We start from the raw sequence: 12,223 nt of genomic DNA on the forward strand, positions 1-12,223 counted from the left end.
GTTGGCTTCCCGCTCCGCACCCCCCTCCCCCGCCCCTTTTAGAAAGTAAATGTGAACATTTCAGGGTCATGGGCACTATGGAGCATCACAAAGGTAGATAATACAAGATTGCTTAACTAAGCTAATTTTACTTAAGTAATGATTGTGCCCTTTTCTCTAGCTTATTAAGACCACTTTTTAGCAATGTTATGGACAAGATTCACACTTCGAATTAAGATAGATGGTGAACTTTGAGGTTCTGTGTGACCTGATGACAGTCTTCTATTAATCTTCTCACAACGAAATTGGGGTTAGGAGACAAGGTTTGGAAATTCCCACTTCCTCTTTAAAGTTTTGTTTTTCCCTTACAATTCTGACATTACAAAGAAATAATGGACTCATAAAGCTATTCCCATGAACCTTTCAGGCTGACCCATAATGACACTTTGCCGTCTAGATCAGCATTGTCCGATAGAAATATGACGCCAACCACATATGTACTTTAAAATTTCTAGGAGGCACAAGAGAAATTTAAAAAGAAACAGGTGAAATTTATTTTAATAATATTTTAACCCAACATACCCCAAATATTATCTTCTCAATTTACAATCAATATTTTAAAATTATTGAGATCTTTTACATGTTTTTCTTTTATATTAAGACTTCAAAATCCAGTATGTATTTTACACTTACAGCACATCTCAATTCAGACTGGCCATGTTTCAGTTGATCAGTAGTCACATGTGGCTAGCGGATTCCATATTCAACAGCAATTCTAGATGAAATTTTAAATGTTATGAACAAGTTTGCCCTGTTCATATAATAGTCATTCTATAAGAAATGACATAATTTAGTGTTCTTACATTATATTTACTTTTATTAGATGGAACTATATAAAATTGCTGTTTTTATATGTCAAAATTGTTGAGTATCAGTAATTTTATACAGTTTCACCTAATATATTATAGCTGAACACATTTTCCTTGAAATCAAGAAGCAATTACTATTCAAATCTTATGTTGAATTTTTACTCCAGATATAACAAACTGTGTTTAAAAAAAATCTATCATTCACTGGAACCTGACTTTAGACATGATCTGGAAGCCAGAACGGTGAAAGGGCAGGGGTGAGGTGGACGTTATGCATGTCCTTCTTTCATTGGTAGTTGTGCTTCCTGCCATGCATTAATTCCCAGCTAAGAGTCTGTTATTTGCTTTATTTCATCTTCCTATACTGGACACTAGACTTGTCCTCTTACCTGATGAGGAGGATGCATTATGAGGTTATTTGTAAATGATTTGGTCTGGTACTTGCAGAAAAGGAAGCAAGCACCAATGACTGGTACTGATAAAAGAAGAATCTGGTTTTATTAGAGGCAGGCTGCTGTGAAAGAATTCACTATGAATGAAACTGTTGTAAATATGAGGAAATGTCAGTGAGATATTGCCTTTTTGCCATTTTGTTGGAGATTGACCAACATAGGTGCCTTAGAAGTACAACTGCTGACAGTCTTCACGTTCACTAAATTATAGTTTTATTCCTGAATTATATGTAATTAATAGACAAATTTATAAAAACTAATGTACTAACATTCCTGTTTATTTAGTAATATTTAAAAAATAAAATGTGAATAATAGAAAATTTGTTTTAAGTTATATCTGTTATTTGTAGGAGAGAAGTATGGCTACCTTTCGCTTCCAAAGCCAATGGTGAGTAGAAGAGTTTTGTACATTTCAGAATGTTTTTATTCAGAATTCAAATATGCTCTTGCTGCTTATTTGCTAACCCCCTCCCCACCCCAATAAATGACACTACAAGAAAACAGGATATTTAATGTTCAGAGTTGTTATTCTGAGTAGCACTCTAGATGTAGCGCACACTCTGATTATTTGTGTTGGGTTTGGGGGAGGGTGGGGTTGAAGGAATAGGTAACAGATTTTATGATTATTTTAGAAGCCATAATTTGAAGTCAGAGGTCTTTTTGTTCTTCATATTTTGAATCTAATGTTCGAGGTCATGCTGGAATCATTTTCTACAAGCTAAGAACTTTCTTAATGCTTCCTAGGTCAATGAAAATATGCCATGCTATTTATAATTAGAAACTTGAACCGTTTAGCTTTGTACAACTGAAACTAGTATATCTGACTGCATTCCAAAAGAGTGTCCACTAGATGGCAAGCTTGGTTACATTATTAAGATGGCTTCTGTACCTTTTCAGGCAATTCCCTCTCTGTCTTCATTAACTCTTTAATAATAATAACAATAATTTCCAAAAGTAAAAATAAAAACAATGAAAACACAATTAGATTTAAATGAAGAAGATAGAGTGTAAAATTCTAAATAAAATAAAACCTAAAAACCTGAAGGATATTCTTAACTTTCTCAAATTCCTTATCAATTGCTTTATAGTCTTCTAAAGAAAAAGATACAAATTATGTGATTTTATAAGAGGGAGCGAGTAGAAGAGATTGATAGTCTCTATTTTCTAATGAATATAAGAGACAGTTTGTATTTGTGTGTGTGTGTGTGTGTGTAACTTTATAGTTTCCCTATATTTATTTTCTGTTCTTTACCTTCTCTCATTTCTTCTATAGTAAACAACATTAGAAAAATCTCAAATGGGCTATCTTAAATGAACAATATAAACTATAGGGTGAAAAAAAGGAAAAGTCGAAGTTCTTTTCTATACTAAAACCAGTGACAAAATAGCTGGTCAGAAGTAATAAGTCATGAGAATAATAAGAGAAAAAGAAAACAGAGAGGTACACATATACCTCAAAGGTACTGGTGATGATCTGTGTCTTCTTTTTTAAAAAAAATCTCGTTATTGTTTATTTTATTATTTTTTATTTTATCATTATTAATTTTTATTTTATCATTAAATTGAAGAAATGATTTAAATATTCCCCCCTCCATCTACCTCCCCTGATAATCTGTTTCTTAAGCGGGCACATGAGTGTTTTGTTTTATTGTAATTTATACTTTGTGTACATGTGAGTGTGTGTGTGTGTGTGTGTGTGTGTGTGTATTATTTAAATAAATGTTTCCTTTAAAAAAAAGGCTCCCTGTATCTTCTAGCCCCTTGATCTCCTGCCCCACCAGGTTGCAGAGTGAGAGGAATGCCCTACCTGGGCTGCCATCTCCAGAGAACTTTTGAATGTATTTCTCAAAGAAGCATCGCTATTGGTTGTGGTTTCTATTCTTCTAGCAAATAGGCATCTGTGGGCCAGCTTGGTAAAATGACTAGCGTACAATTTTTTTCTCCTATCCTGGGGGAAATATATTCTGAGTTTCAAATAGCTTGCATAGGACCAAGTTTGCTGTTTCAAAAATAGGGGCCTATCAAACATATTGGTTCAAATATTAAACCCTAAATTCTTAGTACGGTCTCCTATACAACCTGGATAAAGTTGAGAATCAGGATGTCAATGAAATGAGGGTGCTGAAATTTAGCCTCAAAGGGCAAATCGGTTAAAGGAATTGAATTCCAGAGTCATAACATTAGGAACATATGGATAACTACATAGAGTCGCTAGTTTTATTACTTTATTTTATAAGAATAGTTCAACAGAAGGGCCAGGAAGTTTTGGGGCTGTAATAACTGGACTCTGAAAAAACTGCTGAAGTCTTTATGTCCTTCTTGGACACTGATCTGCTTTCCTTAGTCCCAGAATTCTAACTTCCTGTTCAAAGCCGAACTCACATACTAGTAGAGTACTTGCAATTAGTTATTTTAACTTAATTTAATGTCATTTAAATATAGACCAAAAATGTTTAAATTAAAATTTTATTACAGGTGCTTTGTTATGCTTTCTATTACTATTGTATTTCCTCACAATTAACTGTACTGCTTTTTAAGATATCTTAACTTTTTTATTGTCACAGAAGAATAATGCAAACCTGAAATCCTTAAAGCCAGACAAGTCTGACTCTGAGGTAAGACCTTTTTCTTTGTTAGAATCTTATTTCTAATCTTCTATTTATATCAGTATTAACAAAATTGTTGTGATTTCAATGCATATTTTATAGGAGAAAGCCAGGATAGCAAAGCTTGGACTTAAGCTGGGTTTGCTCACCTCTGATGCCAACTGCGAGATCGAGAAGTGGGAGAATCAGGAGAATGAGATCGTTCGATATGGACGGAACATGTCCAGTATGGCCTATTCTCTATATTTATTTACTAGGTAAATGTAGTTACACTGATCTTTTTCAAATCAATTTAATAATATCTAGTGTGAAAAAAAGTGCCATGTTAAATCATTGATAGGTTAAAGTCAGTTTTGTATATGCATGATAAAAAACCTATATAAATAATTCTTACGACAATTAAGTGAAAGCAACAAGATGACATTTAATTGAGATTTAGACTTAGAAGAGATCCTCTTCGAGCTTTGTATCTTATTCTTTGCATAAATTTTGAAATAATTTTGCATTCTACATTTTTTCATCAGCATCTCTCCTGGCCAGCACCAGGAAGTTGAGAAAACATGCCTTTTAAATCTTTATACAAATGATTGATTAAGCACAGATCAAAGCATAGAACCATTAGGGCTACCACCTCAATAGAGTGCTAGATCTCCACAAACCAGGATTCAGTATGTAGCAGAGAATTTCCCTAACTTTACTGTTATCCAACCTACATTTTCTGTCTTATCCACATTACAAGACTCTTGATTAAATGACTTGTCGACGTCCATGTTGGTCACATTCCACAATCTTCCATTGTAATAATCTGTACATATGGTATAATAATGAATATGTATATATGATATATATTAACGTATATGTGTAGTAATTCCATGCTGCTAAATATTTATCAGTTATCTGCTCAATAATCTGCTTTAGAATTTTCTCAAGGAATGACTTCACACTTTTCACTAATTTCTGAAATCTATCTTTTTTGATTTTGAAAACCTGGAAAATACTTGATACCTCCAATGTTATGGCCCCTCTCATACTCATTTTGATTTTGAAAATATTAGCAGCTGTACTGCAAGTTGTTGCAGTATTCTCAAATGTCATTTTGTCTGGAATTTTAAGCTCAATTAAAGGAGTTAGGATCTCAACAACTGTATGGGCCTCGGGGCTCAATAAATAGCACCCTTTGCCCACTCAGTTTCTGAACAAAATGAAAAGATAAACAAGAGTAGGCAGATGGAGGTCAGTAACATTTATGTTGATAAAGTTGATACTGGAAAATGTAGTTTATATCCACAGGCAGGTAGAATTTTAAAGATGATCTTTAGAATTAAGAAATCTTATTAATTCTGTCTTCGCAAAGTCACCAAAAAGACTGAAAAGATAAATAAATGTCCACTTCTTGTATGGGGTGGAGTAAGTGAGAGAGCAGAGAGAAGTGAGGGATGTGGTGCTGGTGAAGATTCCTTCACACGGAAGGAAATTAGGAGTGGGGAAGGAGCATTCATTTCCCTCTGGATGTCTGCTACCTTTTCAAGATACATAATTCTTCTGCAGGGTGAAGGAGAAATGATAGTTGAGTAGTTTTGTCCGTGTTTAGCAGTCATTTGTTAATACCTTACCATATTTTCCATCAGTGGCGACCTTCCCCTTGGTAGTTTCCTTCCTTTGTTAACATTTTTTTAGCAAGCTCCTCCTGGGATTGAGTCTTCCCAGCACTAACTCTGACCTTTGTTTCTATCTTTTAAAAATCTGATGAGTCAAGTCTACAAAAGAAAGTAAAATGGAACTCTTTTGTTTATTCACAAAAACATATCCACTGCTTAACTGCAATAACAAAGATCTTTACTTTCAGCTGGAATCATGCTAGTTATCTCATGGTGATAAAAATTAGGTCTTTAAAAAAGCTTTTTTGGGGGGGACTGATAAAAACTGGAGAAATATCTTATTACTTAATGAATGTAGACAGATATATAAAATCTTCCAAATAAAAGATAAATCAGTAGATCTTTCGAAAGTCTGCGATTGCCCCTTTTATTTCTTATTTCAGGATGATGCAGTCGGCAATTTTGGTTTCAAAGTCAGAATAGTGGATTTTGGTAAGGGGTGACTTGCACCCCATAGGGACTAGAAAGCATAAGAGCTGCATTATAAAGGGTAGAGAAAATTAAAGCTCTAGGAATAGGACTTGTTACTAGAATATGGTTATTGGACAGGAACACTGACGTTCAGGAAAAGAAAATGGATTTTCGGTAATGGATAACACCTTGTGCCATTTGGACAAGTCTTGGTAATATAATTGTGGTAAAATCTCAAACTGGCTTTGTTTTCTGCCGACATTGTCAGTATACATGTTTTTTTTTCCCCCAACAGTTTTTTCTCTCTTCTCTTGCAACTGGTTTACCAACATCTTCTAGTTGCTTCTTTCTGAGACTCATCTGTTGGCCTTCACAGTATCCAGTTCTGTAGTTTTCCTGAGCAATTTTATAGCTCTTCCTCAGGCTATTGTTTAATACTGTCTTAACAGTTTATATAAATTTCTTAATTTATATATAATTATTCATATTTAAGTTTATATATTTTAGATTTTTCTAGTGCCTTAGATTTTTTAAAAATTTCAACTTTGCCAGTTTCTTACAGTTTTTAAAGTGCTTTCTGCTTCATAAATTCATTTGATCTTCATAACAGTTTATCAGAGAACTGGAATAATTTACTCACATCTCATAACTGTTAAGGGGCAGAACTGGTGGTTGCTACTAGATTTCAGATCTTCTGATTCATGCCTAGTCCACTGCTCTTTTTAATGCATTCTGTTGATCTTTGTTGTAATTTTACTTTTCATTTGTAGAGGTCTTAATTCTTGGTAGTTTTCAATCTCATATTCTCTAATCTTATGATGAGAGTGGTAGACAAAAATTATTATGATTTTATAGTTTCAGACTTGAAACTTAAATGACATGCCTCATCAAAGACAACTGAATTCCTGCCAGAGCTGAAACTGGAATCAGAAATGCTAATTTCCTGGCTTTCAGTCTGATCCTCTTTTACGTAACAAAGGCCTTTAAGACAATTTATCAGATCGCATGTATTTAATTTATGAAGCAAAATAAAAAAGGTTAAATAGGAAAAACAAAACTTAAATATAATTTGTCAGTTTTAAATTTCTTTACATTATAAAATTAACATGTATAATGTTTACTTAGAATTTTTAAAAGTACCCTAAGAAGTAAGAATATTAAAGTTGCTTTAAGAATAAAGTCACAATATTATTAGATCTATTCAATATTCTTCAAAATTTGGGCTCTCTTAATATACAAAATGCTCTAAAACTTGAATATTATGAAACCAATTTCCAGGCAATAACTTTTTCTTACCTCCTAATAATTTTATTTCAGGGGAGAAGGGCCACTGAACACCTCCCAGGATTTAATTCATCAGTTAGAGGTATGTTTTATTTCCATTTTATGTTTCTATTTCAATTCTGGGCTAAAAATGGGTGCTAACTGGTTTCTAAATACTCTACTGTATGACGTTTGTGTGCTTACCTGTGCACACTCATGTGTACTATAGAGTAGTAGGAAAGAGAGTAGAGAGCTTGCAGTAGCATTTTGTGGAGCATTTTGGAGCATTTTGGGGTTATCTTGTTGGGGCGAAATATATATATATAATAGGGATGAAGTAGAATGAGCTTTGATAGTCCATAGATGCAATAATAAGTTTTAGGTTTTCCCAAGTAGGTGAAAATATGTCAGCAGATACATAGTGCTTGTATTTTCCTGAATGCTAAGAAGGCTTTTTCTTTATTGAATTGGATGAATGATATTGGTTAAATGAGATAACACATAAGAAAGCATCTGTCATAGGCTTAAGACCATTAGACGATATGCAGTGCATGGTAGTTTCTTTTTTTTCTTCCATATTCCTGATGATCTAGGGCATTCAGGAAGAGACAAATATACTGACACCTACTCTTATACCCTGTGTGGCCAGTGGAACTCCACATAGACCCATTGCTAATTCTCCTCCCTTAGTCTGAAGCTTTAGATTAGCAAGTGGATTGCAAGATTCCTTCTTATTTTCCCTGATTCTCATGTTAGTCTATTTGCCTCTCCAGAACCAAGAGCGTTCTTACATTTGAAATTTCTCTCACTTTATCACCTTTATAGTTTCCTTGGGCATGCCCATGTGCTTCCACCTGAGCCTCTTTAGGAAAGGGATTTAATTGTGAGGGGATTTTTCGTCAATAGAGTCAGAAGAATTATAGAAAATGTTTCTTGTGGATTTTTCTGTAGACTATAAATGAGCTTTTTCTCTTAAAACAGTTGGAATAAATTCTAGATTCATTCTGTTCAGTCTGGCCCATATCCATTCGAAGTCACACCACCCCACAAGGGATATTTCACTGCAGAAGATCTGCTACTCACCTGCTTCCTATGTGAGCGTACACACTAAACTGATGTCTGCTGAATTGTCTACAAACTCTGATGAATATTGACTGTTCATCAAATATTTATTGAGTTTGTACTATGTGTCAGACCCTGGGGATAAGAAATCTTTGGAGAGTGCTCACTTTAAAATCAGAACGATACAGAGAAGACGGGCATGACCCCTGCACAAGGATGACATGCAAATTTGTGAAGCATTCTATATTTTAAGTGTATAACCATTGTACCGTATACCTGAGACTAATATAAAATAATTTAAAAATGCAAAAAGAGAGAGAAATCTTTGGAGATAAATGAACAAAATATAGCCCCTGCCCGCATGGAGCTTATATTGTAGTGGGAGGAGACAGACAATAAAAAGTATATAATGCCCCCGTGTAAGTACTTAGAGATAAAATCATGTAGGATAAGAGAGAGGTGATAAAGGGATGGTCGGAAAAGACCTCCCTAAGGAGGTAACATTTGAGTAGAGATATTAATGAAGCGATAGAGTGAGCTTGACAGATATCTTGGGGTTGACTATTTCAGGCCAACAGGACAAGTGGAAAGGACCTGAGGTGGGCAGTTAGGCTGGGGTATCTGAAGAACATTTGGAGGCAAGTTTAGATGGAATGGAGTGAGCCAGAAGAAAGGCGATAACATATGACATTTCCGTAGTCATGGAAAGAACTTTGACTTGTTTTTTCAAGTATGATGGGAAACCCATTGAGAGTGTTGAGGGGCAATGGCATGATCTGGCTTATGTTTTAAAAGAGTTTCTGGCTTGACCAACAGGGTAAGCGATAGTGCCTTTTACTGAGATGGGGAACACTGAGGGACGACACCACATTTAGAGGGTGGAAATCAAGCATTTTGTTTTCCTCAAGTAGGATATACAAGACTGGTGTCAGGATAGTTCAGGAATGAAGAAAAAGATTTGGGAGTCATCAACTTTAAAGTGGTTTTAAAACCATGATAATTTATGAGGCAGACATGGATCTCGTCCCCAAAGGGTTTCAGGTTAGAAGGGAAGAGATGTGTAAAACAGAAAGTGGTAACGTGAAATGATGAGGAACATATAGGTAAGTGAGTCATTCAGTTTGGCTAGAAGCTAGGTGTAAAACTCTTTGGTTTCCCTTTTAAAGGATAGGGAAAGATGCGAAGAACTATTTGACTTTGAGATCAGTTTATCCAATGACAGCAAGGCGTGTTAAGGCTGTTGGATAGAGGGTTAAAGTTAACCAACCCTTAAATTACTGCCTCCTTCCTCATATTCTTTATCTAGTTTATTACCAAGACCTGTTATTTTTCTTCACAAATCACTCTCAAATTTGCTCCATTCTCTTTATTCTTATTGTCACTATCAAAAGCTAAGTCTTTCTTCATGCTTTTACTTCCCTGGTATCTCTCACTCTAAAATATTCCATGTACCATTTAAAAATAATCATCCTGAATATTCTTATCTGTCCAGCCTTGTTACTGTTCTTTCCATTATCCTGTTCTCCCTAAATTGTATGAACATGGAGAATAATGAAAAAACCAATCTGAACTGGTCCTCTCAAACGGCTAGTTAAGGAATATGTCTGGGCAACAAGTTTTTTCTTGCTTACCTGGAAGCAGGAAAGTTCTTACCCTTTGAGCTCATACTCTAAGATTCATCAGCCCTTCATAATTGAAGATATTATGAGATGAGCTTCAGCTCCCTCCAGAAGCCCAGACATAATTTGTATGGCTAAGTGTCACAAGTCCATGTGATCCTCACGTAGTTGGAGGTGTCCAGGTGTAGAGGAGTCTCTGCTAGGACTGATTCTGCACCAAGTCTGGGAAATAGCCTGCTGAATACAGTTAAACTCTTGTGTTCTCCTGGGTACAACAAAAATTTTAGGAGTTCTATGACCGTTTATTTTTAGGTTTTGGTTTTAAAATTCTATGTGAAAATTATCCACGACTGTGTATTTTACCATTTATCCAGAAGACACACATCTAAAGTAGTGATGTTTTCCCTTTCCACCAGGTATTTGCTGAAGAGGGCTTGAAACTTGCTTCAAGTGTACAAGCTTTCTCAAAACAGGTAATGCAGGCCTATGCCTGGTGTTGGTGGTGATGTCGTCAATACCCACTTTGGGGGTATATTATGGTATAAAATATTTAAGGTTTAAATGATAGAGTTATATTGGAGTTTTTATGACTTCCTAAATTATATTTCAGCTGAAAGATGATGACAAGCTTATGCTTCTCTTGGAAATAAACAAGCTAATTCCTCTATGCCACCAGCTCCAGACAATAACTAAGACACCTTTGCAGAATCAAGTGTTTTTAAAGGTAAACATGAGGGTGGGTTATTCAGGTAGGCAACTTTGACACTTCTTTATTGGGTTAGCTTCCAGCCCCGTTTTCTCCAAATAAAGTGTTAATAACCACAAAAGAGCAATTTATTTCCATTTTTCATGCCTTAACTGCAAGAATCACTTATTATCTACAGTTATAATTGACCCGAGGGAGCAAATAGGCTCACCAAATAAGTTGGCTTTGTTGATGTGATTAATTCCATAGTGTTAAGCAGCTTCCCTTAAATCTGGATGTCATCACATGTCTAACTAGGGAACAAGCTCCTCAGAGTATGGCTCCCATCCTTCAGGAATTGGAGTGCAACAGAGTGGAGTGCTAGGAATTGCAAAGTAGGGAGTTCACTGCCACTATTTGGAGTGCTTTGAGAAGCCCCTAAACAGCCTGAATTAGAAAGGGTTGACTTTCCATCCTGAGGAATCATGAAATAGGCATGAGACCCAGGCAGGGCAGTAATCCCTGAATCTGTGTTCTGGGGCCTCAGGTCATCAAGTCAGCTTGTGTGCACTAATCCATACACCTTTTGAGATCTCTTAGAGTTCCATAATAGAGAACTTTTATCATTTTAAAACTAATTAAATGATAAAGTCTTTTGAAGTACCCCTTGTAAAGAAATTTGATTTGCTTACTTTTTATCACTATAGGTTGATAAGTGTATTACAAAGACACGATCCATGATGGCTATTTTGGTCCAGCTTCTCTCACTTTGCTTTAAACTGCTGAAGAAGGTGGGAGTTTTTCTATCTTACGCTCACATTTTAAAATTTAGTTTAGACAATGTAAAAGAAAAGTTATTACTTAATTTTGCAAATTTTAAGAAGAAAGCAGAAACTAATTGTTTTAACTCTTCCCAGTTTCAGATGGAAAACAACAGATGGGTCTCAGTTACAAACAAAGACTCTGTGGATGGTAAAACTTGAGAAGCATTTGAGGTCAGATCTCTGGAACACCCTGTGGCAAAGCTGGCATTTTTAGAAAGCAAATGATTATATTTTCAGAAATTCGGTAATTTTATAAAGAAAACAATACTGAAATCTTGCTATATTTTCTAATTATGAAACTGATTGTGAAGCTTTTTGACAACTAATAAATGCCATGGTAGTTGCTAGAGTTCTAATTGCAGTGTGATTTTAAAATGAGACATTGCTGCTAATAATGTTATTTAAAAGCCAAATATCCTGACGGTCTTAATGACAGTTTAATCCAAAGATGCTATTTTGAGAATGTGTTCACCTTTGGCATATTTTACCTTCATGTTTTCCATTTTTTTAATTTAAGCTTATCATCTAGAACAATAATTTTCAGCAGAAAATACACAGTAGTCTGGTTGAAAGCAGTTTTCTTTAAACCTGTGGACTCCTCTTCAATCCTTCTATTCATCAAGTGTGACTGGGCCTCTTTGCTGCCTGCTTGTCACAGATCAGCCATGCTAGTAGCATACATTTATTCTCTAACAAGCATTTCACATAGCACAGGTTATCTGTTGTGATAAATGCCCCCCCCCCCCCCCCCCCCGCCGCCCAAAAGCAGGGTCATGGAGGTCACACCATGGAATT

The 12,223-nt window shown here is 35.3% G+C and overlaps 1 protein-coding gene and 1 non-coding gene across 2 annotated transcripts in view; both read left to right on the forward strand.

Annotated features, from left to right (window-relative positions):
- Window positions 1-11,784, forward strand: part of CTNNAL1 (catenin alpha like 1) — a 39,074-nt gene extending 27,290 nt beyond the window's left edge. The window contains exons 11-18 of the mRNA XM_023533470.1: window positions 1,651-1,688; window positions 3,865-3,915; window positions 4,009-4,163; window positions 7,293-7,341; window positions 10,336-10,392; window positions 10,530-10,643; window positions 11,312-11,395; window positions 11,522-11,784. Of these exons, the coding sequence (XP_023389238.1) occupies window positions 1,651-1,688; window positions 3,865-3,915; window positions 4,009-4,163; window positions 7,293-7,341; window positions 10,336-10,392; window positions 10,530-10,643; window positions 11,312-11,395; window positions 11,522-11,587 (614 nt within the window). The 3' untranslated portion in view covers window positions 11,588-11,784. The remainder of the gene's footprint in view (window positions 1-1,650; window positions 1,689-3,864; window positions 3,916-4,008; window positions 4,164-7,292; window positions 7,342-10,335; window positions 10,393-10,529; window positions 10,644-11,311; window positions 11,396-11,521) is intronic.
- Window positions 8,446-8,551, forward strand: LOC111742921. Its single transcript, XR_002781530.1, has one exon. It is a non-coding gene; the product is annotated as a U6 spliceosomal RNA (small nuclear RNA).
- Window positions 11,785-12,223: the final 439 nt, after the last annotated feature.

Source organism: Pteropus vampyrus, unplaced genomic scaffold (assembly GCF_000151845.1).
Source record: "Pteropus vampyrus isolate Shadow unplaced genomic scaffold, Pvam_2.0 Scaffold103, whole genome shotgun sequence".
NCBI classification, from domain to species: Eukaryota; Metazoa; Chordata; class Mammalia; order Chiroptera; family Pteropodidae; genus Pteropus; species Pteropus vampyrus.